Source organism: Helianthus annuus, chromosome 11 (assembly GCF_002127325.2).
Source record: "Helianthus annuus cultivar XRQ/B chromosome 11, HanXRQr2.0-SUNRISE, whole genome shotgun sequence".
In the NCBI taxonomy this organism is placed as follows: domain Eukaryota; kingdom Viridiplantae; phylum Streptophyta; class Magnoliopsida; order Asterales; family Asteraceae; genus Helianthus; species Helianthus annuus.
In genome coordinates, this window is record NC_035443.2 from 9567007 (window position 1) to 9589686 (window position 22680).

Sequence of the window (22680 nt, forward strand, 5' to 3'; positions counted from 1 at the left end):
ACGTGTATAGGGTTAGTAATGCAATTGGCCCTCAACGGTTGTCGAACGAAAGAGGAGACAAGTAGTCGTTGGGTGGTATGTGTACACGAATAGTGACGATATTGGCCTCGAAGGTTGTTGAACGTAAGGGAATGAGACAAATGTTGGTTGATCAATGACAATTTTGTGGTTGGCCCTGGCTACAAGTTGACCCTATTACTTATAGGTGTTCGCAGGTCCAATCCAAAGTTGACATGAACCTGTTTAGATTAAACTCAAACCTGTTAATTTCGTGTAAGTTACAAAGTCACACCCTTATCTTAAACCGGTTAACAAGTACTTTAAGGGGCTGTTTATTTAGCTCTTAATGAGGTTCTTAGTGGTTCAGACCCTTCCTTTTACTGGTTCAGCACTTAATGGTTCAGACTGTTTGTTTTGCGAGCAGATGTCTGAATGATTCAAACATTTGCCTCTGAATGGTTAAGCATTATACTGAGTCTGGATGGTTAAGACCTCTTATCTGAATTGATCAGACATTTGCCTCTGCTCTTAATGTTTCAGATCTCTTACTAGTTCAACACTTAATGGTTCAAACCTCTTACTGGTTCAGTACTTAGCCATCTAGAAGTTGCCAAACAGCCCTAACTGGACTTCAAAGAGGATCCAACTTTAACTGGTGTTACCAAATACCAATAACTAATATTGGGTGCAAATTTTAGGCCTATGATACAAACCCGATTCCTATACGGGTAGGTATTAGGATCAGATTTATTAATAGGTCAAAGCAGCTATTGAAAAGGGAAGCTGATGGGTAAATGGGAGCTGAAGGGCCAGTTACGGGAGCTGAAGGGCCAGCTATTACTACTATTATTGCTTATTTATATCTTTGTTCTAGTTTTTGGGGATTATGTTGATGATTATTATCTAATTGGGTATCTATACCTTTGTTCTTGGATATTAACCCATCTCGAATCGGGTCTTCTATCTTGTAGCATTTCAATTTACAACAAGAGTTAATTACTGTTTTCGTCCATGTGGTTTGTCAAAAATCACTATTTCAGTCCATTAGTTTAAAAATTGCGATTTCAGTCCCCGTGGTTTCACTTTCGTAACCATTTCAATCCCTGTGGTTTCACTTTCATAACCATTTCAATCCATTATTCTGTTAAGTACAGGGACTGAAATGGTTACCAGGTGGACTGAAATGGTTACGAAAGTGAAACCACAGGGACTGAAATCGCAATTTTTAAACTAATGGACTGAAATAGTGATTTTTGACAAACCACAAGGACGAAAACAGTAATTAACTTTTACAACAATAAAATCTATCAGTTAGTTTTGTTTGATTTTGGGTTCTATCAGCCTAACTGGGCCTTGGTAGGACATCTGTGTCCAGGCCCATTTGTGTACATCTACTCAAATGAGCATTATTACATGGTAAAACTATTTTCCAATAGCAATGGTTATACATTTATAATTACTTACATCTTGTACAGTGTAAGTTCTAGCCATCTAGGCTCCATCTATATTTGTATTCACTGACCTGTATGATATGTACACTAGATTTACAATAAAATTTGGTATAAAAATTTAATCAAAGAGCCTTCTGATCTAGTCTTTCGTTCCAATTCAAGCATCGAATCAAACTGCGAAACCAATCGCCCGTTTGGTCAAACTTGTTGACCGTCGGAAGCGGATGCTGGCTCATGCTTATACGCACCGAGTCGCCTCTCAAAAGCTGCTGCCTCCTCTTCCCATCAAATGACACCCACGCGTTACTTCGCGCATCCTCTGGTATCTGTCATTAATCACAAGCAACATTTTATATTCCAATCTTTTATAATGAAGTCAAACTGCATGAGAAAGAGTTGACTCGCCTTTAATTCAAGACGCGCAGAATCAGGAAGTATAACGGGTCTGAACGAGAGGGAATGTGGACAGATCGGCGTAAAAAGCATGCACGGAACATTTGGATGAACCTGCATTCATAAAATGCGCTTACATCATAAGCTTCCTGCAACTCTACTACAAGTTATATATATATATGTATATATATTTTAGCGTACCATTGAACCGCCTGCAGCTGTAGAGTAAGCTGTACTCCCTGTAGGTGTTGCTACTATGACTCCATCACCTTGTACCTATTGAATTAAATTTTCAAAAAAGTCAAACGGGTCAGAGACGCCATGCTGACGTGACAGCTGACATGACAGCATGATTCGATAACTAACCTTGGTAATAAGACGGTCCTGTTCATAGCACTCGATTTTGGAAAGATACGGGTTAGAGCCTCGATCAACCACAACCTCGTTCAACACATCGAAAACTTTTCCTGGCACGGCTTTCCCCTCTCTAAATATCTCGCAACGAAGACGCATTCTAAGAGTTATATACACACCTTCCAGTGTGTTGTTTCCGTGAATGACCCGTTTTAGATCCTGGCTATAGTCTTCAAACTGTACCACAAAAATCTATTAACGAACTGTTTTTATAATAAAAAACGGCCTTTTTTTAATCGCGGTAAGTTGAGCAAGATGCTTACGTGATGAGATGTTAGAAAACCGAGAGATCCAAGATTGAATGATACAACTGGAGGAACAGCATCTCTAAATAAGTTTGATGCATGCAGAATAACCCCGTCTCCACCCAAACACGCAATCAGATCAACCCTCTCATGAAGATCGCTATATAAAGGTGACGAAATAGCAAGTCAGGTTACTGGTTCGGTTCAAAACGGGCTATGTTATACACAAGTCAAGTCAGGCTGGGTTGACCTGAAAGGCAGGAACACTTTTTGTCCGAACTTATGTTTTTTTTTTTTTTTTTTTTTTTTTTTGCAAACAGATACAGAATACTAGAATGTAACTGGAAATGTATATCATATTCATGGTTTAGGAGGTTTTATGTATTAAAAGTGCACTTTTGGAAACTTTGGCCAGTTTTCTTTATAGCTAACTTTGAGTAAAATGACATTTTCGTCCTTGAGGTTTGGCTAGTTTTGCGACTTTCGTCCAAAGGTTTGTTTTTCCGCATCTGGATCCGAAAGGTTTGAAATCTTGCCATTTTCAACAGGCCCGTTAACTCCATCCATTTTTCTCGGTTAAGTCAGGAGTAGTTCTATCTTTTTTGTTAACTTAAGGGCAATTCGGTCTTTTTACTAAAGTGAAAAAGACCGAATTGCCCTTTAAGTTAATACCCCTTACTTAACGGAGAAAAATGGATGGAGTTAACGAGCCAGATGAAAATGGCAAAATTTCAAACCTTTTGGATCCAGATGCGGAAAAACAAACCTTTGGACGAAAGTCGCAAAACTAGCCAAACCTCAGGGACGAAAATGACATTCTACTCACTATCTTTTGTCGCATTTACCGGTAAGATAAAACATAACCCAAATCGACAGCTTCATAAGTAGGTGGGTCGAAACTACCAGCAGTAATTTATATGATGACATACCTAGTGTCTTGACTGTAGAAAGTCTGTACAAACCCGAACCCTGGTATTCTTGCGAAAACGTCGTGAACGTCGGGTTCCACAAGAACATTCATATTCTCTTGGTGATACAAGAAAGCGGCAACCTGTGTTTCATGCAGAAGCTACAGTCAGAAAATCCATTATGTAAACTATATATGTAGGTGTGTGTGTGTGTGGGGGGGGGGGATAGTGCACGGTCCTCCCAACCGCCGTTGTTTTATTTAAGTTAACAATGTAAATACCTCTTTAGCTTGTTCCATTAACTCTTCACCAAGTTTCTTTAACAGTAACACAGTTTTCGGTGACGATTTCCACATAAGCATCTGCTGTTGGGTACTAGGATGCGTGAAAGCCAACGAAGATTCCGTTACTTTTTCTCTAGTGCACGAAAACCCATCGGTTCTCACTAAAAACATCTCCGCTTTCTTTCGTGATTGGACTCTTACAACACCGGTTGTCGAAGCACACATATTTCCCTCAACCGGTTCTGCATCGTCATTACTTAACCCGTCTAGATTATCCGTTCGTGTGACACCCGTCGCGTGCCTGTCTGCATCATTGAATTCTGTCAAACTGGTACGAGATTGATCATGATAAGTCGGTAAACTGCCATTGCTTGCAGAACCATTTGTTGAATGACTTGAATCGGAATTGTTGATGCTAGAAACCGACCCGTTGTAGTTATGTTTCTTCCTCGATCTCATTTGGTTCTCTAATCGTTTGCGTTCGAAAGTGAAATATGTTGAAGGCGAACGCGTTTTATTTTGAAAAAACATGGACATTTCTTTTCTGGAGAAAACGTTGCAGGGTGGTAACTGGGATTCGATAGGATTCGCACTGAAATCAACCCGAATCCCGTCTTGATCATCGTCGTTATTCAACGTTTTCGTGTAAGCCCCGTTGGTGCTTTTATAATTGTTACTTGCAGTTAAAGATTCTTCATTATCCTTTTCCATTGCTTTTGAGTCTGATGAAACTTGTGACTTCTCTTCTGACGTTTGATCGCGATTTTTAACGTTACTCGGTGAGCTGACTCGAGACATATACTGTCTCCATCTAGAAACCATTGCAGACGTTCTCCAAACGCCTTCTTTACTATGAAGATAAATCGGTTTTCTCATTGAGTCAGTAACTAAAGTTGAAAAAGTCTCGACCTGCTCTGACGATGGTGCGGTCCCCACTTCAACCGGAAGCTTGATCAGCTCAATTTTACCAGACGAAAGTGCTTCTTGCAATGCGGTTTCGTAGAATACATCGTTAACACTTTCTGCTCGAAGATCAACGATCGTTTTAAACCCGTTTTCAAGCAACCAGTTCAAACTTTCCTCCGTCAGTTGACTACCTCTCCAGAACGCAACTTCGGAATCACTAGGTTCGATATCTTCTTTAGACGTAGATAAATAAACAGGATTCCAGTTAGCAAACAACGATTGAGGCGGATAATCGTCGCCACGGGGAAGACCCGAATCATAACAAACGCTTTTCAGCCGTTGAAGTTTCCTCCAAACGACGCGGCTTCTAGAATCGTCTGCTGTCAAAAAGATTTCAAGAGCAATGTGTAAACTTTCACAATACCGTTTCATTTCACGCCTGAAAACTGCGAGTGGTGGAAGCTTGTCTTCCATTACGTCTATATCCGAAACACTGAATGATTTCATGACGGATGATCTACCGGATAGCAGATCTTCACGTCCTTTGTTCAGCAGGCAGATCATGCAACCGAGAACGGTTACTATCTTATCTTCGAGTAATGGTTTGTCCTCTGAAGGGAAAGCGTAAGAAACACTGCATTCACCTGTAAGCGGGTTGCATAATGTGTCCATTAATGCATTGTGCAGGCTTTCGGCAGCTCTGAAGATTCTGCAGTATGCTTCAACTTCGGCTATATCTCCCGGAAGCGGGCCCACCCAAGGTAACTGTGTCAAATTGTGGGATTGGTATGTCTAGAAAATTACAAACAAACAAATTAGGTAGCAGAATGCAAGAGATAGAAATGGCAAAACAGCTCATGTTTGGGTCATGTGACAGGTCAAAACAGCTCATTTTGGGGCGGATTGAAACGGGTCGGGTTGAGTTGATGTGAAACCTATGTAGTCAAAGGCGTTAAAAACAGTGCAGCTGAGCCGCCTTGCGTCCATCAAGGCGCAAAAAAACTTTTAAGAAAACATGCCAAAATTTGGGAAAAAAATGTTTTAAACTAGCCTAAAACAAGCCTAAAAACAGTCTAAACTAATATAAAACAACCTAAACGAGCCTAAAACATGTCTAAAACAGCTAAAAAATACATGTTTACACTATGAGCCTTGCGTATCTCATGCGTGCACTTTTTAATTGCCTAACGCCTAGCAGTGGCGAAGCTTGACCCGAATGACCGGGGGGGGGGGGGGGGGGGGGGGGGGTCGAAAACGTATATACCCAAAATTTTCTATACGAAAACTACATATATAACACCACTGAGCGAAAAGTTCGGGGGGTCGGGCGCCCCTCCCCGCCCCTTCTTTACTTCGCCACTGACGCCTAGGCGACAAGCTCACCCTTTGCGTCTTGCATCTTTAAAAACATGAAACACTTTTTGTCCAAACACCATAAAGTTTTTATAAGTAACTACTTTTTGTCCAAACACCTTACAGTTTTTATATAAAACTAGTGTCTCAAATACGATTATATAAATCGTATCACTCCACTAATAATCTAACTATCATTCTAAAACAATTCATCTATAGGCTAGCAAATCATAGCTTATCGTGTTTAACAGGTCTCTGACGACGCGAATAACACAAGTATTAAACATGAATACAACTCTTTTTTTTTGGACGGCCAACAAACTCAATCCCGAGCACTCTCGGGGCACCCACTGGACAAACGGAGTACTCCGAGAGTAACCCGAGTCCACCACCAATTCCGGGGAAAACCCGGTAACCCACCCGCCCGTAGGCACGACGATGAAATTACCGGTAAAACCCGTTTGGCTCAAGGATCCAACCCAGGTTTCCCTGGGTCTCCTATCATTGCCCACCAATGCCTCACTCTGCAACAAGTGGGAGTCGGACCTGCATCTCTCAAGAGAAATGCAAGTCCTCCACCACTTGATCTAGAGATCATTGGCAATACAACTCTTTTAACTACTTTATATCTTATGTCTATAACACATCTTTATGTTTTATGTACCAAGAAAGAAAAAAAAAACAATGAATCCCAGGCGCCTCCTAATTTTATTTATTTAAAAAAAAGGAAAATATCAAGTAGTGTCCTTTTCACTAAGTAAACAGGTCTAATCGTGTCTTATACAAGTAACCTCCAGTATCCTTTTAAGCAATATTTAATAATCCACTTAACCTAGAGATAACCGACCCTTCGAATTTTGAAACAACAAATATAATATAATATAAATGTGTTAAACGGGTTAACCTGAATCCGACCCATTAACCTAAACAGGTTCGCAGGTTCAACCTGAAACTCACCCGAACCCGTTTCCACTAAACCTAAACCCTCAAATTAATTTCCTGTTAGGTTCGTGTCGTGTCAGAAATTCACACCCCTAACCTAAACCGACCCTTCCGTTTAACAACGGTTAATAAAATTCACAATAATCAGCAAACACCAGATCTAAACTATTCAACGACGGTTAATAAAAAATAACTAAAATTCACAAAACAACACACCTGAGAATCCAAACCAATGTTAACAGAAAAAGGATTAGAAACCTCAGCACCAGCAGCAGCAACCACACTAAGACGACGTCGTTCAGGTACCCGCCACTTGGTCATGACCCGTTGAAGCTCAAAGGGGTGGGGTTTGGGGGTGAATGTATGAACAATGGAAACGGTTCGGTTCATGTCGACGAAGAGGGAGTGGCATGAGCTTGAGGCCATGCCAGCAGCACCATAGAAATGTTGAGTGGATAATAACAAGAGATGAAAGGTGGTGGTGGTGTGTGTGATTCGTGATTTGTTGTTGTTGTTGTGCTGTGATTCTTTGACTTGATATTATTATTATTTTCAGTTATTTCGGGATGATGCTTCTGTTTTGATGGTGACAATTGGAGGAGGGTCCGCCAGACAAGTTTACAAGTTTTTATCTCCAACCAGCAATGTTTTTCCGCCAACCAATCGGACAACTCTACAACATCAAAACTCTACAACTTTATATTATTAAGAGTTAATAGCCAAAATATGGTCCCTGAGGTTTGCTTACTTTTGCCACTTTAGTCCAAAATTCAAAATTTTTAAATCTGGGTCCCTGAGGTTTGCATTTTGTTGCCATTTTAGTCCAAATTTCAAAAACTCCCTTTTTTGACTGTTGCAACCAGCCTATTTTGTCCTTTTGTGCAGGGGTATTTTGGTCATTTTTATGAGTTATTATAACAAACTCAGATCAAGAACCCAGAATACCCCTGCGCAAAAGGACAAAATAGGCTGGTTGCAACAATAAAAAAATGAGGTTTTTGAAATTTGGACTAAAATGGCAACAAAATGCAAATCTCAGGGACCCAGATTTAAAAATTTTGAATTTTGGACTAAAGTGGCAAAAGTGAGCAAACCTCAGGGACCATATTTTGGCTATTAACTCTATTATTAAATTGTAGGGTAAATTATTTGACTTCGTGTGTTTTAGTGGTTTTAACCATTTGAGTCTAAAATGAAAATGTTTAACGCCCTGAGTCCCTATAGTCAATTTTCTTAACCATTTGAGTCCAAATTTTTAACACTGTTAGATTTTTTTGGTTAGTTATTATTAAATGACCAAAATACCCTTATAATTAAAAATTAAAAAATAAATTATTGTTAGATTTTATCTCTCCCCTTCTTCTCTCCCTAAATAATCTGCACTGCACCCTTCATATCTCTAGACCATCTGCATCCCCCCACCACCACCGTCACCACCAATCCACCACAGCCACAACCACCTCCGTCACCAACCACCACCGTCACCACCACAGCCACAACTACCTCCGTCTACGGCGACATCCTTCAGACCGTTGTTATTTTTGCACATCTTTTTCAAATTGCTGTAATTGTGTTGTACATTTGCAATTGAGTGTTGAATGTGCTGGATTCAAGCACAGGAAGACAGGATATGTATACAAATTAAGTTTCTAGGGTTTTGATTTGTGTAATTGCGGTGTTAGAAAGGGAAACGATGGACGGACGAAGGATAACGGCGAGTCCACGTGTCTCCACTGGCCGGAGAGTGGTGGCAAAGAAGTGGCCGCGTGGCGGAGCTAATGCGTCTTTGAATAGTGTTAAGAATCTTCAGAGGAGAGAGACTTGTTCGAAGCGAGATCGGTCTTTTAGTATGTGTGATGCTTAAGAGAGATTCAGAAACATATGTTTGTTTGCAGGTTGTTGTTTATGCCTCTGCTTTTTTGTTTTGTTTGAAGTTAACTGATTGTTTAATTTGTTTATGGATAACTATACCTGAGTTAGTTGTGTATAAGGATTTGTTTATGTTTAGATTTATAGCATTGCTGGATAGAAATTAGGAAGCACTTTCTGATGCTTTCGCAGTTGATCGAAAGTTTAGGTTTGGCTTTTGTTTAGCTAGTATAGAATTGTATTGAAATACTGAGGTAACTTGTAGTAGAAGAGTTGCTATGTTGAGATGATTGTGTTAATAACTTAATGGGCCCTTAGTGATATCCTAAAGTAGAAATGATGTGGGTGGTGGGGCTGGTGGTGGAGAGTGGTGGTGATAGGATGTCTAGAGAGAGGAAGAAAGAGAGAGAAACTGTAATGTGTGAGAGAGAAAGAAAGAAAGATGGTACAGGATGTTTAGAGAGAGAAACAGATAAGGGGAGAGAGTGCGATATAAGAGAGAGAAAAAAATCCAATAATAATTTTTTATTTTTTTAATTATAAGGGTATTTTGATCATTTAATAATATTTAACCAAAAAAATCTAACAGTGTTAGAAATTTGGACTCAAATGGTTAAGAAAAGTGGCTATAGGGACTCAGGGCGTTAAACATTTTGATTTTGGACTCAAGTGGTTAAAACCACTAAAACACAGGGACTCAAAAAGTAATTTACCCTAAATTGTAATATTGGATTTTAATAATCCCAACTATTCGCCATTGGCAGTAAATAGTTTTAATTTAATAAAATAACTACCGACCATCCATCCTAACTATTAACATATTGACCTCTAATGGACCTTGAATAGTAGATCCCTAACACCGTTAGTCTCCAGTCATCGGAAAAAAACGTTTTTGGCCGGAAAACTCAACATTTTCTTCACAAACCTCTTTGTAATCTTATTACGGACCTTTGGAAAGTTTTTTCTACTAAAAACCCCAATTATTAAGGTAGCCGGAAAACTCAACATTTTCGTCTAAAACCTCTTTGTAGCCTTAGATCGGACCTTTAGGAAACTTTTTCTGGCCGAAAACGTTTTTCCGACGGCTGGAGACTAACGACGTTAGGATTCTGTCAGTCAGGGTCCATTGGAGGCCAATATGTTAATAGTTGGGACTTCAAATTGTTATTTTTTAAATTGGGATTGTTGGCGGCCAACAACGGATAGTTGGGATTATTAAAATCCAATATTCCTATTAAATATTCCTCTTATATGGACCGGTATACCCAACTCTATTTTGTGGGTTCACATAAACCCACGCGGTTTGAAAAAATTAGTAACCACCTTGAATTTTTGGAAAAAAAAATAGTAAGAATCTATAAAGACGAACCCACTGGAAAAATTCTTCGATCCATCACTGGTTATATGTCGCGCAAATGTCACGTAGGCGGTAATGGTATTCCTGTCACATTTGTTGTGTAATGGTTTAGCGAGGGATGAGAGGTGCGTAATGGTATTTATTGTTGTCTTATTGGATAAATAATTGAAGTTTGTTCATGGAGGGGAGAACCAGGCTCTAATAACAAAAGAGTTGTGTTGTGTTATGTTGGTGTGATGTTTTGTTCATGGAGGGGAGAACCAGGCTCTAATAACAAAAGAGTTGTGTTGTGTTATGTTGGTGTGATGTTGACGTGGTCGAGCCCGTGCTAAGTTCACATGACGATTATACATGGTCTTAGAGCAATATGTGTTTATGTGTTCTAACGTTTCGTTGGTTGTAATTTATTTTAAAGTAAAATGTTGTTTGTCTACCTGTGTTTTAGGGCAGTTTGCAACTTGCCTCTAATATTCAAAGTTTTTTTTACATGGTCCCCTCGTGTTTTCCATTTCTCACACTTTGCCCCCCTGTCGTGATATGAGAGTTAGTTGACCATTTGACTGAGGGTAAAATGGTAATCTCACCACCCCCTTCTTCCTTATAACCCCATTTATTCATTCCACAATCACCATCATCACCACCACCACCGTCATCACCACCACCTTGACCAATCAAGATTCCACCCAGAACAACTACTCTTCTTGTGACACCATTTTCCATTTGTGATATATCCATTCCATTAACACCTATCTTAAGCAAAGCAAACTCAATGCCTTATGCCCCATTTGAAACTCCCTTGATATATCTAAATGTTCACCCGAATGGTATAACTTCAATAATATAGTTAGTGGTGGTAGAACTTTAATAATATTAGGGTAATTAATTGATGGGCTAAATCATAGGGGTCATTTGAGAGGCTCACCATTTCATTTGTCGGAGAGAGACATGCGGAAGGGTGTCGACCACTATGAAATGGTGAACCGGAATGTTAGAGAGAGAGACAGAGACAGGACGACGACGGGAGGAAGGATCTCAGCCAGTGTAAGACCCTAACACGTACTAAACATATAGACGCAACGAAAAATACGAGCCTTAAAATTCTTTCTTTATAAGAATTCTAATAATTTAGATACAAGTTTTAAATGGCTCCTTTCAAAGATATACGCAATTCCTCCTTAAACAATGAATCAAAAACAACATACAATTATCAGCTACGTGACCATCCTTCCGTACAACTACAATCCATGCTCTTCAACTCGATCTTCACCCGCCTGCCCTTCATGATAATAAAGATGATCTGCGTAACCTGTATATACAACCAACCCGTTAGTAAGTGGTGACAATCAAAAGTAAAGTGATGCATATGTTAGAATGACATAACACATTCTAACTATGTAAGTTACTTCAGTCAATTATCATTCCTGTTCTCAATCATTTCAATCCAGTAGCGACTCTTCGAGAGACCGACGTTCTCATACTTGCATTTCCATTTCATACTCAATAATAATATGGTTAGCAATCCCGAAATCTTAACATTCTGAAACACAACATCTTCACTAAACACATTGTAACACCTCGAAATTTTGTGTCCATTAATGTGTTGACACGTGTCTTAGGTTTACACGTGGTATTAAATACTAAATAAAGGACTGAAGTTGACAAACCTTGAAAGTATGTAAATTCGAGGGTTAAAAATGTCAACGAGGGGTAAATATACTGTATAGTAACCCTAAATGATGCTCGTACCTTCAAACGAATAAATCATGGATCGTACGGAGCGAAACTCGGAAGAAAGTGAGAGATTTCAAACTTCAGGGGTTAAATGTGTCAACATGTTTAATTTATACCTCTGAGTGACAATTTGACGAACCCGAGACTTTGTAACAGTAATTTACGCTCACTAGACTATACGATATAAATTTCGCGAAGTTCCGATTTAAAACGAGAAAGTTATGATCAAATTCGTATGCGAGGGGTTAAAAGCGTCAACAATAAAAGTTAAGGCTTTTCGGATAGTAATTAAACTAACGGGGGACTTAACGACACGGGTAAAAGTCACGAGGCCCTTATTCGTAAATAATCGAGGGCCAAATCGCAAAGTTACCCCTTCGAAACCGAAAGGTCAGGCTAATCATGACAAAAGATTTGAAAATCTTGATTTACAGGCCTCAGGCGGGCCGCGTTAATGAAACAAGCAAGCTAACGCGGGCCGCGAGCCACCTGCAGATTCGTTTACTGACTTAAGGATTCAGGCGGCCCGCGTAAGCCTAGCCTGAATCCTAATGCGGGCCGCGTGGAAGTCCCAGATGCAGTAAACATGGGCAGATTCACTGTTTGAGCTTCTGAACGATCTTGTGTGCATTAATTGAAGCATGGGCGCCCTCTACATCTCTCCTAGCACTCAGGGACACCTGCTGATCATCCATAAGCAATTATAGGGTGAGTTGTAATGATCTTATGCCAAATTTTCACTATAAAAGGCAATGCATTGCACACATTTGAAACACACCTCAAACCTGCTTTCTTGATCACCTCTGGAGCTCTCAAGCATTCTTCTAACATCTCTAGTCGTGCACCAAGCTTCTGTAAGTATGCCCAACCCTTTGTGGCTTAGTTTTTGCATAGTTTAGCTTAAAAGTCAATCCGTCGTAATTAACGATTGACTTTACGATAAATCACAAATGGTCCAGTGGTTTGTCGAATCAAAGATAGTTATATGTTGGTAATCATGTGGGCTTTAAACCCCTAAAAGGGCACCCTCTGATTCCCACTCTAACTAGTCCGAATGTCGAGTCAAACGTGCTTAGAAAAAGTCAACAGAAATGCTATTTTGCGATTTCATGCATAACCAGTAATGTAGATGGTGTGTAACCTGTTTTAACACTCATAAAACATGATAACAAGTATATTAACTAGTCTAAGCTTGTTTGATCCGACCATTTGCTGTTTTGACCCGGTTCGGAACCGAAAGTCGCAAAACTTCAACTTTGGCTTTGACTTCAGTTCTGACCCGCTAAAGTATGAATTAGATATGCCTTAGGACTCTCTTAGGACCAGGTTACATGATGGTATAACCCTCTGTAACAGGTTCGTTGTTTGTCCGAGTCGTTTACACATTTCCGTTAAATGCTTAAAAGTTGACCGTAACGCCCTTTTTAATTTAAAACGAGAATTTCGGACATGTGAAAGGATCATAACCTTAGTTACTGATTTCTAAGCATGTCCCAAAAATTTCACGTCAATCCGAGGTCCAGAATAGGAGTTATGCTAAATAGCGCAAATTACGGAAACTTCAGTAATTAAATAGCGCAAATAGCATGACGCCTATCTAAACCCAGATTTCGACACCAAACCTTTTACACACTGATGTAGAATAATATTTGGGGATTTTAAAAGATTTTTAATTATTTTTAACCTGCTCATAACCTGTGGTTATGGCATCGGTTCGGTAAATACCGAATATACCCTTATCGGCCATAACTTGAGTTCTACAAGGTCTTTTGACCCGATTCCAGTTGCTACTGATTTAAAATAATAAATAAAGTATTTTGGACTTTATAAACTGTTCGGGAAACTCAGATTTCCTGTAGAACTCAGAAACCTCTTTTATAATCTTTAAAAAGACCGAAATACCCCTACAGGGCATAAAATGGATTTCAACTCGTTACGGGCATTATGGAAGGTATCCTATTGATACCACAACCTCTTTAAAGCATATTGACTTAGGAAACCAGTGTAGGACTCTTACGGTTACCCGTTGCGCCTTTTGCGCGCACGGTTCGGCTTATGTAACTAGTTTACATAAACTAGCCGATACGGGTCAAACCATATTGTTTTGACCCCAAAATCCAGAGTGTGGTTATTATACCCATATAAAACAAGTCTTCAAACTTGTTGGGTCCAAATCACATTCCATTCCCGGTTTTCGCCTTTCACGCGATTAAACCGTAATTATCCTTTGAAACTGACCGGTCTAAGCTACGGCTAAATTAAAGACCCGTTAGGATTCTAATAGGTTATTTTAAACCTTCGTTCCAGAATAGGAGACCAGTAAAAGCTATTTGCAATTTATTCGATTAAGGATTTATACTTGCAAAGGTAAATACTTTTAACTTATTTTCCGTTATACGGGCTTGGGTTACGGTATATAGCATACCGCTTGATCGGGCATCAAATTCTCCACCGTTGAGTGGGTAATTGAATAAATTTGATTGGCTCGTTTAAACAGTCTTGTTACTTAAAGCCTTTGGGGGGTTAATGACCATGTCCCGGATATCCCTGGCAGCATTTTACGAAATGGCCATGACCTAAGCGCGGAGTGTAGGCGTACACTCGTCAATGCATAAATAGTTGATGTGGTGTGTCTATTAATCTTTAACCCGGACAAGATCCGGGCTACTGAACGCACAAGGAACATGTAATCCGTTTACAAGATTATAAATTTAAATAATTCTCCCAAGTTATAAAAGAGTTTGTGCCTTGTGCATTCAAATCAATTTTAATAAGCATTTTTACAAAAGTGTCGGTTGAATGTATTTACCAGTGTAAACTGACGTATTTTCCCAAAAAGACTAAATGCAGGTACTAAGCGTAATTGGCTGGATAATTCTCCTTAGCATCAATAAAGAGTCTCGCAAGCTTAAGATGCCTACGTCTGTTGAACAATACTTATATTTCTATTTGATCCCCTGTGGATTTTATTTCAACAATGGTGATACTTTGATATTACATTCAATGTTGAAATATATTTATCTTTATGCTTCCGCTGTGCATTCATATATTGTGTGGTTTGACTATATTGTTGCCAACTACGTCACGGTAATCCCCCACCGGGCCCACCGGTGAGACACGTGGAAATCGGGGTGTGACACACATCCCATTAGTATACATTTGTTGGACTACAACACGAGTATACCCTTTAATATATTTTCATGTACACACATACGAATTCATACTACATACACCTACCATATATCCAAATACCCATCATTGCACATAATCCTGTTCACTCAAACGCATACAAAATACCATACCTATTCATGCATACAACTATCCAACTAAAGACATACTTTTAAAACAAATTCCATCCTTACACGTATAGAAACACATTCGAGCTCGTTTGTTCATTCAATTTTAACCACATAATTATATACAACCCACACATACGAATCCACAATCCATATTCATTTCCCACACGTACTTGTCACAACCCCCGGCCCCACCCTAGGAGCGGGAGCCGTAAACCAGTCAAGTGGTACCGGTGTTAAATACGCAGCGGAAAAATTTCATCATCAGGATCGTAGTTAGATACTTTCAGAGTTTGTAAAACACCAAAACTTTTATATTTAAACAAATGGGCTAAAACCCATATTTCATTTATAATGTATTTATAGAGATAAACCCTTTTGCTGAAACATAAATTTCTTCTTTTTGTTTAGGTAACTTATAGCCACTTTATTTAAGCCTTTAGTGCTCCATAGCTGGCTTTTAATTGCTTCACATCAAGTTACCTGAAACGCGTTTTAAAAACATTTTATCAGCAAGAAATATTGGCGAGTTCATTCTATTTTATAAAAAGACACATTTTTATAATTTTACAGCATCAAGAGTTTTTACATTTGTTTATATCTACCAATTTCTCAAACAGTATTGCTACTGGGGCATAATTCCCCCGTGCTTGTGGTCATGCTACCATTGGCTAACTCTTTGTCCAATCAAGTAATGTATACAAAACCCCACATACCGATAGTAATTATAGAATACAAAATCTTGATCATTGTAAATACAACTGATAAACATTTAGGGTTTTGTAAAGCATTTGAAATAATGTCTCACAAACTGTGAGAAAAAGGAGAATGACTCACTTTGTAAGCTTAGGTTTTACTACAGGCTTCCTAGTGATATTTTCTGATTATTTTCTTGAGTTCCTATTAAAAATATACAATGCAAGTGTGTTAGTATAATAACCCAATTCAACTTTATCAATACGTCACGAGACAGAACCCCAACTTAGTTTACAAAGCATAGCCTTTATCAGGCAGCGGTTTGGCATCAGTTGCTGGGCTCAAGATCAATTGGACAGAGTTTCGAATCAATGATCAGGGGTTAAAATACTTACAACGGGGCAGAGCTTCGTGATTTTAGGGGTATTATTTCGAGCTATAAAGCTTTGAGAGAGAAAAGAATTGAACGAATTGTAACTGTGGCTGATCGACTCTATTTATAGCTGATTTCTGGTCCCGTCGTGCCCCGCGAAGCACAAGGGCTTCGCCCGTCGCGGGCCGCTACCCCCTCTAGCTAGGGTTAGGCTTGACCATTCATCGGAGTAGACTTGCCACACATGTGACATGTGGCCTAAGGAGTAACCGACAAGTTATGGGTCCGTCGCGCCCCACGAAGGATTCTCCTTAAGTCTGTCGCGGGCCGCGACACGCTTAAAAATCTTATTTTATTATTTTTCAATTAAATTAACTATACGCGGGTTCGGTTTTTCGATTACGGATTGTTTTGGCCATTTTTGAGGGTTGTTATAGTACTCGTCTACCATTTCCATCCTCACTCGCGCCTTGATGCGTGTTTTCATTTAGTATCTAATTCCATTAAGTTTATACTTTTTCATGGACATGAGTTATACAAGTCTAGTGGGGTACAAGGAGCCTTACGGACACCTTACGGAGTACTGAGACGGAACTAGGATTAACCGGACATGTGAACAAAGAAACCGGAAACCAGGATCCGAGATCAAGTGGCTCGTGATTAATCATTCGGGTTTCTTCGTTCTGTTATTTTCAGAGATTCAAACCATGTTTTGCTTTTGTTAATTGATCTTTGTTCTTTTACACATGATGATTCTTGGCTAAATACTTTTAAACTACCTAGGTAAGATGATTGCATGATAAAGATTGGATTTTTATTGGTTTTTGATTAATGTTTATGGATAGTTTTTTTTTCAAGACAAAATATTTTTTTTTCCTTCAGTAGTATAATATTTGAAATTACATCGAGATAGAAGGTAAACGGACAACAAGCTGCGTCGCTACCCCTTTTTAAATAGCAAAACTAAGTCATTTAATAACTACATCCATAGATCTCGGGGTCATAACATTACTATGCATGACCCTTTGAACTCGGTTAGTAAAGTAAAGAACTTGGTAACGTTGATTTGATGTGCACGAGTACTTTAATTTGCTTAAATTCATGTTTATTATCTTCACATGCATCTTGTTGAATGTCTTTCATATGATAGGTTCGTGTTAGCTCGTAATCACTTGTGGTTTGATTTTTATGGTTAATTGGCCAATACACCATATGAGGTAAATTCGTGAATCAAGTTGGTCTAGGTGTTTAACTAATCTTAAAATTCGTGAGGTAAGAGATTATCAGTTTGTCTAGGTTGTTAGATCGCTAAAGTTAGGATCTTTGTGAAAAAGACCAAATTAGTTTACCTTGCAATCCTTGCTAATCAAGTCAAACCAATTTACCATAGTTACCTTAGACTTTTATACCGTGAGGGCAATTGTCATATGAAGGTACTTTATTAACATAATTGGAAAGCCGTGAGGAATTCCATAATAACCGGTAGTATAACAGCTTGTTGGGTCTCCATAGGTGTCTTCTCGAGAAGAGTCGAGGTTCGTGTTCGGTTATCTGGTGAGTTTACTATTCCAAGATCCCGGTTCCATAACATAGTCAAACCAATAGAAAGCCAACCCGAGTCGTGTAGTTCCAGCCTAGGTAGTCGTTTCACCATTATCTGAGTAAAATCCAAAACATAATTTGCGTCTTAGTTCGTTCGTTTTAGTTAGTATTTAATTTAGTTGCAATTTTAGGATTTTAGAAACCCGTTCCCCCTCGTGCCGGTCAATAGGTCTAGTGAGTCTAGTTTACGTAATCAAAAGAGTCTCGTGGGTTCGATTTCTGGACTTACTTAGCTTTACTAGAGTCGATCGGTTCACTTGCCGGTTAGTAGTTTAGTCGAGTTTTAGAGAGTCTAGAGTATAACTTAGTGTCTAGATTAGGTTAATTTAATTATCAATTAATAGACTACTTTTAGCACATCAGAATCCAAACGGGTCCAAAGGTCTTCATCAGTTTTGGGAGCGGGTAGAGTGTCTTTGTCGGTGGAGGCCCAAGGTGTAGAGGTTTGTTTACGGGGGAGGAGATGATCATAGACTTGAAAGGATTTGCAGTGGAGTTTGAATAATTCCGACCCGGTAGCAAAGTGGTTGGTCGCCATCTCTAGGGTTACAAGAATGAATGTCTTGATATTGTTTACGGTGGTGGCAGCGTGAAGTTTAGAGTCCATTGTGATTAGAGAGAAAGGAGAGATCGAAAAAAAAAGATGAGAGGGGGGAGGGTGACTAGCGGCGGCTAGGTTATGACCTACGCTCGTGATACCTTGAAAGTGATAATAGGCTCGATGCCCTCTTCATGAAGTATCCCATGATTAGATTGATCCTGTCCCCTTAGGACTCAATTGCTTAGCACCTAACTGCTAATTGGTTAGCCTTAATATCTCCTTTGAGCATGTTTTCGGCTTCTTTGGTTGGGCGTGCCTTTATGGGCTTACGACATGGTTTTATCATCTAGATATGGCCTATGGGTTATGTCTTCAACAACTTTTGTGTGACTAAATTCAATATAATTATAAACAATCTTTTCACAAAAGAAAATACTACAATATCATTCCATACGAAAAAGGGCAATTACAAAGCAATGACAGGTAGTCGGGCAACAATCTTTTTGTTTATAATATATACATGTTTCTTGTTGAATCGCGCGACAAAATTTTCACCAGTTTATATAATTTCCAAACACATTGATTAGAAAAAAAATTATAATGGAGAAGGTGGTTAACTCCTTGACTTGTCTCCTCCGCTAATGTTTGATATTTTAACTTTTAACTACTTCATTTGAAATTTCTAAAGAAGGTTCTTATGGAAACATTCAATTCAACCAAAATTTACCCTCAAGTCTCCGTAAAAAAAGCTTTCGTTACTAATTTATTAACATGAAATTTTTTGAATTGGTCCTCATTTCCAGAAGATGGCCTCAATTTTTTAAACACAATACTTTTTACAAGCTAATTTTAGTATAAATTTACTTTGGTAAGTATCAAAAGGTGTTTAGAATTTTCATATTATTGTGTTATTGGTATCTTTGATTTTGATTAAGAAACTTTTTTCATTTTTTTAATGAATAAGTAAAATTTTAATATTAATAAAACGTTATAATTAGATTTTTTTTGAACGATTTCATTTTTTAACGAACAAGTAAAATTCTAATATTAATAAAACGCTTTAATTAGATATTTTTTGAACGACAAAATAAATTTATACTATTTGTTCACCGCAAGACTTGAACATCACTCGTGAGATGCAAACATGCAACATTTCACACATTGGTACAATCGTGCTATATGCATAGCTACATTAATTAGATAATTAATGAAAAAACCATACAACGAAATGTTAAAAGATGTATGATTATAAAACTCGAATGTTAAAAGCCCTTTGAAGGGGTGGGTGGGTCATCCCTTTCACAAATGGATGAAGTCAATTATAATTATTATAAACATATAATAATATAACAAATCAATAGATACGGCATTAAGTTAGTACAAAGTATTAAACTTTAGGCAATGAATGTGAATACAATATCACACCTAAACAAATGACTTTTATGGAGTAGCCTAAATTGAAATTTATTTGTTGGTTAATAATATATTAATAAATCAATATAATCTTGACTAAAAAAATATTGTTTAATTTGATATGTAATATAATAAATTTGCTTGGTTATTTCTCGGATATATAAAATGTCTTTCAATTTAAAGTTTTAAACAAAATAAAAAGAAAATGATACTATAATGAAAAATACATAAAAATGTATATGTTATGTATAACCTTTTTTAAAATGGATAACCAGGTACACCCTTTGAACCTACTCCAAAATCTACATCAATGTGACAATATCTGTCAAGAGACCAAAAAGCCCAATGGTACATGTTATATAGCATTCGATATTCGCTTTTTAGACCATGCGTAGTCGTTGGGGTGAATAATGCCCCACCCTAGGGCGTTTTCCGCCATGTGGTAGCCCATTCAGCAATGGAGCATTATTGAGCGTTTTTACAAAAGGGGTGTAGTGGGGCATTATGTTTGTAATAAAAAAAAACATTTAAAAAAATTATTGGACAAAAAATGGAAGCTCACATGTGATTGGCCAAGAAACTCCCCCATTTGGCGTGATTTATAAAACGCCATAACTAAAAAAAAGCCAAACACGCCCATACGTAGTGGGGATGTGGGCGACATGGGCGTGACTGAGCCCCAAAAACGCCCAGAAGGGCAACCACTACGGGTGGTCTTATGTGTTATATGTGTATCCAAAACTCGAGTGACACCCGCCAAACAACTGGGTCTACCAATTTCTTCTAAGTTTTTGTACTTTTATATATTATAATTGGAAAGATTTTGTCAAAGTATTAATTAGTTATGTGGAAGTTGAGTTTTGGAAATCTATATATAAAGCATACAAGTCACTACTAGTTCCCAAACATATCCTCCTTCCATTGCATTGCAGTTGAATACAATGGCTCCCTCCATATCTTCACTTGCTCCCATCTATACCATGCTAATTGTTCTTGTCTTCTTGTCTTCCATGGCTAAATCAGACTTCAATATGTCACCAACCCCCTCTCCTCTCTTTGGTAAATCATCCTTTTTTTTTTGGTATATTTGATTCAACTTACATGTTATACACATACTAATTGATATATGTGTGACATATATATGTCCATGTGGGTGAACAGGTAATATTTGTGATGAAGTTAACTGTGGAAGAGGAAACTGCTCAGCTGATATTTCCAAACCATTTGGTTTTACCTGCAAGTGTGATCCTGGATGGCGCAGAACTCGGGCAGACATTGATGATGATAATGATAATGATAACGATCATGATGACGATGATGATGATCATGAATTCCTTCCATGTGTCATCCCCAACTGTAAGATTGATCATGAAGTGTTCAATGCAATTAACTAGCCATTTTGACCTTAATACTGACCTTAATCTGTTGTTTTCTTAGGTACCCTCGACTACTCGTGCATGCCAGCTCCTCCCCCGAGCCCTCCGAAGCCAAATAACATTTCCCTCTTTGATCGTAATCCGTTTACTCGTTAACTTTCTTAAATTTCAGCACAAATACAACTCTTTTCTTGACCTTGTAGTACTTTTCAAGGTTTTTTGTGCTGGCTAAATTCAAGCAACTGGTTTAGCTTATGTGCCGTTTTCTAATTGGTTGCTTTTGGATATGTTTATTTTTTAGTGGGCTAAACGTCATTGTCTATTTTGGCAAAAAAAAAAAAAAAAAAAAAAAAAAACATAGTGGGTCAAAATGTGTATTTTTGTGATTTTCCCTTTTATTAACATTAGTACATGTTTATGGCTTGTTTCAGCTTGTTATTGGACATACTGTGGAGAAGGTACATGTAACAAGAATAATACATATAAGCATACATGTGACTGCAAGCCTGGATACACTAATCTCATGAACATCTCCCACTTTCCATGCTTCAGCAGTTGTACGATCAAAACCCTCGATTCTTGACCATTATATATAATTCCAAACATATTAGATCTTTAAATAAAAGTTTGAATATTGAAACAGGTGCTATTGGAAGCGATTGCAGCAGGCTTGGAGTACGGTTGTTAGACGCGTCATCCCCAAATGGTTCTCCATCTGGTGATAGCAGTGAAGGTGAGACAATATTGCTTGTTGATTCTTCAACCTTAAGAAAATTTCATGTGAACTGTAAACTGTATATTATAGAAAAGTCAATCCATTTTTGTTGACTTTGACTTTTGGTCTTGCAGGCATCAGATTTCTTGCTGGAGGCTTTCATTGGATTGGAATGATAGTGATGTCTATAGCCATGGCTCTGTGGAACTAGGAAAACATATTTGGATTGTTGATTGTTTTGTTACAGAGGTCTTGTTGATGTTTCTGGTTTATAATATATACAATCTATCTGTTATTTATTATTGTTTGTTTATGATTATATAAATAAAATATTTTCCACGTAGAAACTTGGTAAATGTTTCGTTATTTTGACCATGAATCTGTTACCGGCAAAGTCTCAGGACACCGTCAATACCCTACTAACCAACGCGATCTAATAATTTATAGCTTGTACTGGACAAGTGGTCTTCAAGTGGTTATGGTAGGAAACCATCTAAAGCAAGATTTGAACCTCCCCCTTTAAGATTTTTTAGTAAATGCTTCTTTAAGATCCATATATGATCTCCCTTGCCTCGACAGGAAGAATACATACACACACATATTTATATTTATTGTATATAGAGGTATGTAGGAAGTTGATTTTCCGTGTGAAACATATGAATTGGGGAAGAATTACGCAAAATATGTGTAATATCACTCATGGTTATGCATATAAAAAGCATAAAGGCTCTTAACATGCGACCGTACGCAACCACCAATATAACGTGTGTAATTAGGGTTAACCCAACCCATGTGTAATTATGCAAGTAACATGC

At 38.2% G+C, this 22680-nt stretch overlaps 2 protein-coding genes across 4 annotated transcripts; one reads left to right on the forward strand and one right to left on the reverse strand.

The window, feature by feature from the left end:
- Positions 1 to 1414: 1414 nt before the first annotated feature.
- Positions 1415 to 7565, reverse strand: LOC110889501 (NAD kinase 2, chloroplastic). 3 transcript variants are annotated; one of them, XM_022137038.2, is made up of 9 exons: positions 7113 to 7422; positions 4442 to 5393; positions 3693 to 4411; positions 3433 to 3554; positions 2522 to 2663; positions 2211 to 2435; positions 2046 to 2120; positions 1857 to 1958; positions 1415 to 1777 (listed from the first exon to the last, which is right to left on the reverse strand). In XM_022137038.2, exons 1-9 carry the CDS (start codon positions 7320 to 7322, stop codon positions 1574 to 1576), a joined length of 2751 nt encoding a protein of 916 aa, XP_021992730.1. In that variant the 5' UTR covers positions 7323 to 7422; the 3' UTR covers positions 1415 to 1573. The 3 variants fall into 3 exon arrangements, with proteins under 3 accessions (XP_021992730.1, XP_021992729.1, XP_035835470.1); XM_022137037.2 differs by having other exon boundaries at positions 3693 to 5393; positions 7113 to 7565; XM_035979577.1 differs by having other exon boundaries at positions 3693 to 5393; positions 7155 to 7416.
- Positions 7566 to 20676: 13111 nt separating this feature from the next.
- LOC110889502 lies at positions 20677 to 22164 on the forward strand. The gene is made up of 6 exons (XM_022137039.2): positions 20677 to 20833; positions 20936 to 21130; positions 21212 to 21286; positions 21582 to 21707; positions 21794 to 21883; positions 22000 to 22164. Exons 1-6 carry the CDS (start codon positions 20716 to 20718, stop codon positions 22074 to 22076), a joined length of 681 nt encoding a protein of 226 aa, XP_021992731.1. The 5' UTR covers positions 20677 to 20715; the 3' UTR covers positions 22077 to 22164.
- Positions 22165 to 22680: the final 516 nt, after the last annotated feature.

What these genes read in the sequence shown, in the direction of transcription:
- LOC110889501 (XM_022137037.2), bottom strand. Translation starts at nt 7,322, where the DNA reads ATGGCCTCAAGCTCATGCCACTCCCTCTTCGTCGACATGAACCGAACC. An exon ending in ACATTGGTTTGGATTCTCAG is followed by an intron (nt 5,394 to 7,112) that starts GTGTGTTGTTTT and finishes GTAATTTTCTAG; the next exon opens with ACATACCAATCCCACAATTT. An exon ending in GTTTTCTAACATCTCATCAC is followed by an intron (nt 2,436 to 2,521) that starts GTAAGCATCTTG and finishes TTTGTGGTACAG; the next exon opens with TTTGAAGACTATAGCCAGGA.
- LOC110889502 (XM_022137039.2), top strand. Translation starts at nt 20,716, where the DNA reads ATGGCTCCCTCCATATCTTCACTTGCTCCCATCTATACCATGCTAATT. An exon ending in AACCCCCTCTCCTCTCTTTG is followed by an intron (nt 20,834 to 20,935) that starts GTAAATCATCCT and finishes GTGGGTGAACAG; the next exon opens with GTAATATTTGTGATGAAGTT. An exon ending in CTTTCCATGCTTCAGCAGTT is followed by an intron (nt 21,708 to 21,793) that starts GTACGATCAAAA and finishes ATATTGAAACAG; the next exon opens with GTGCTATTGGAAGCGATTGC.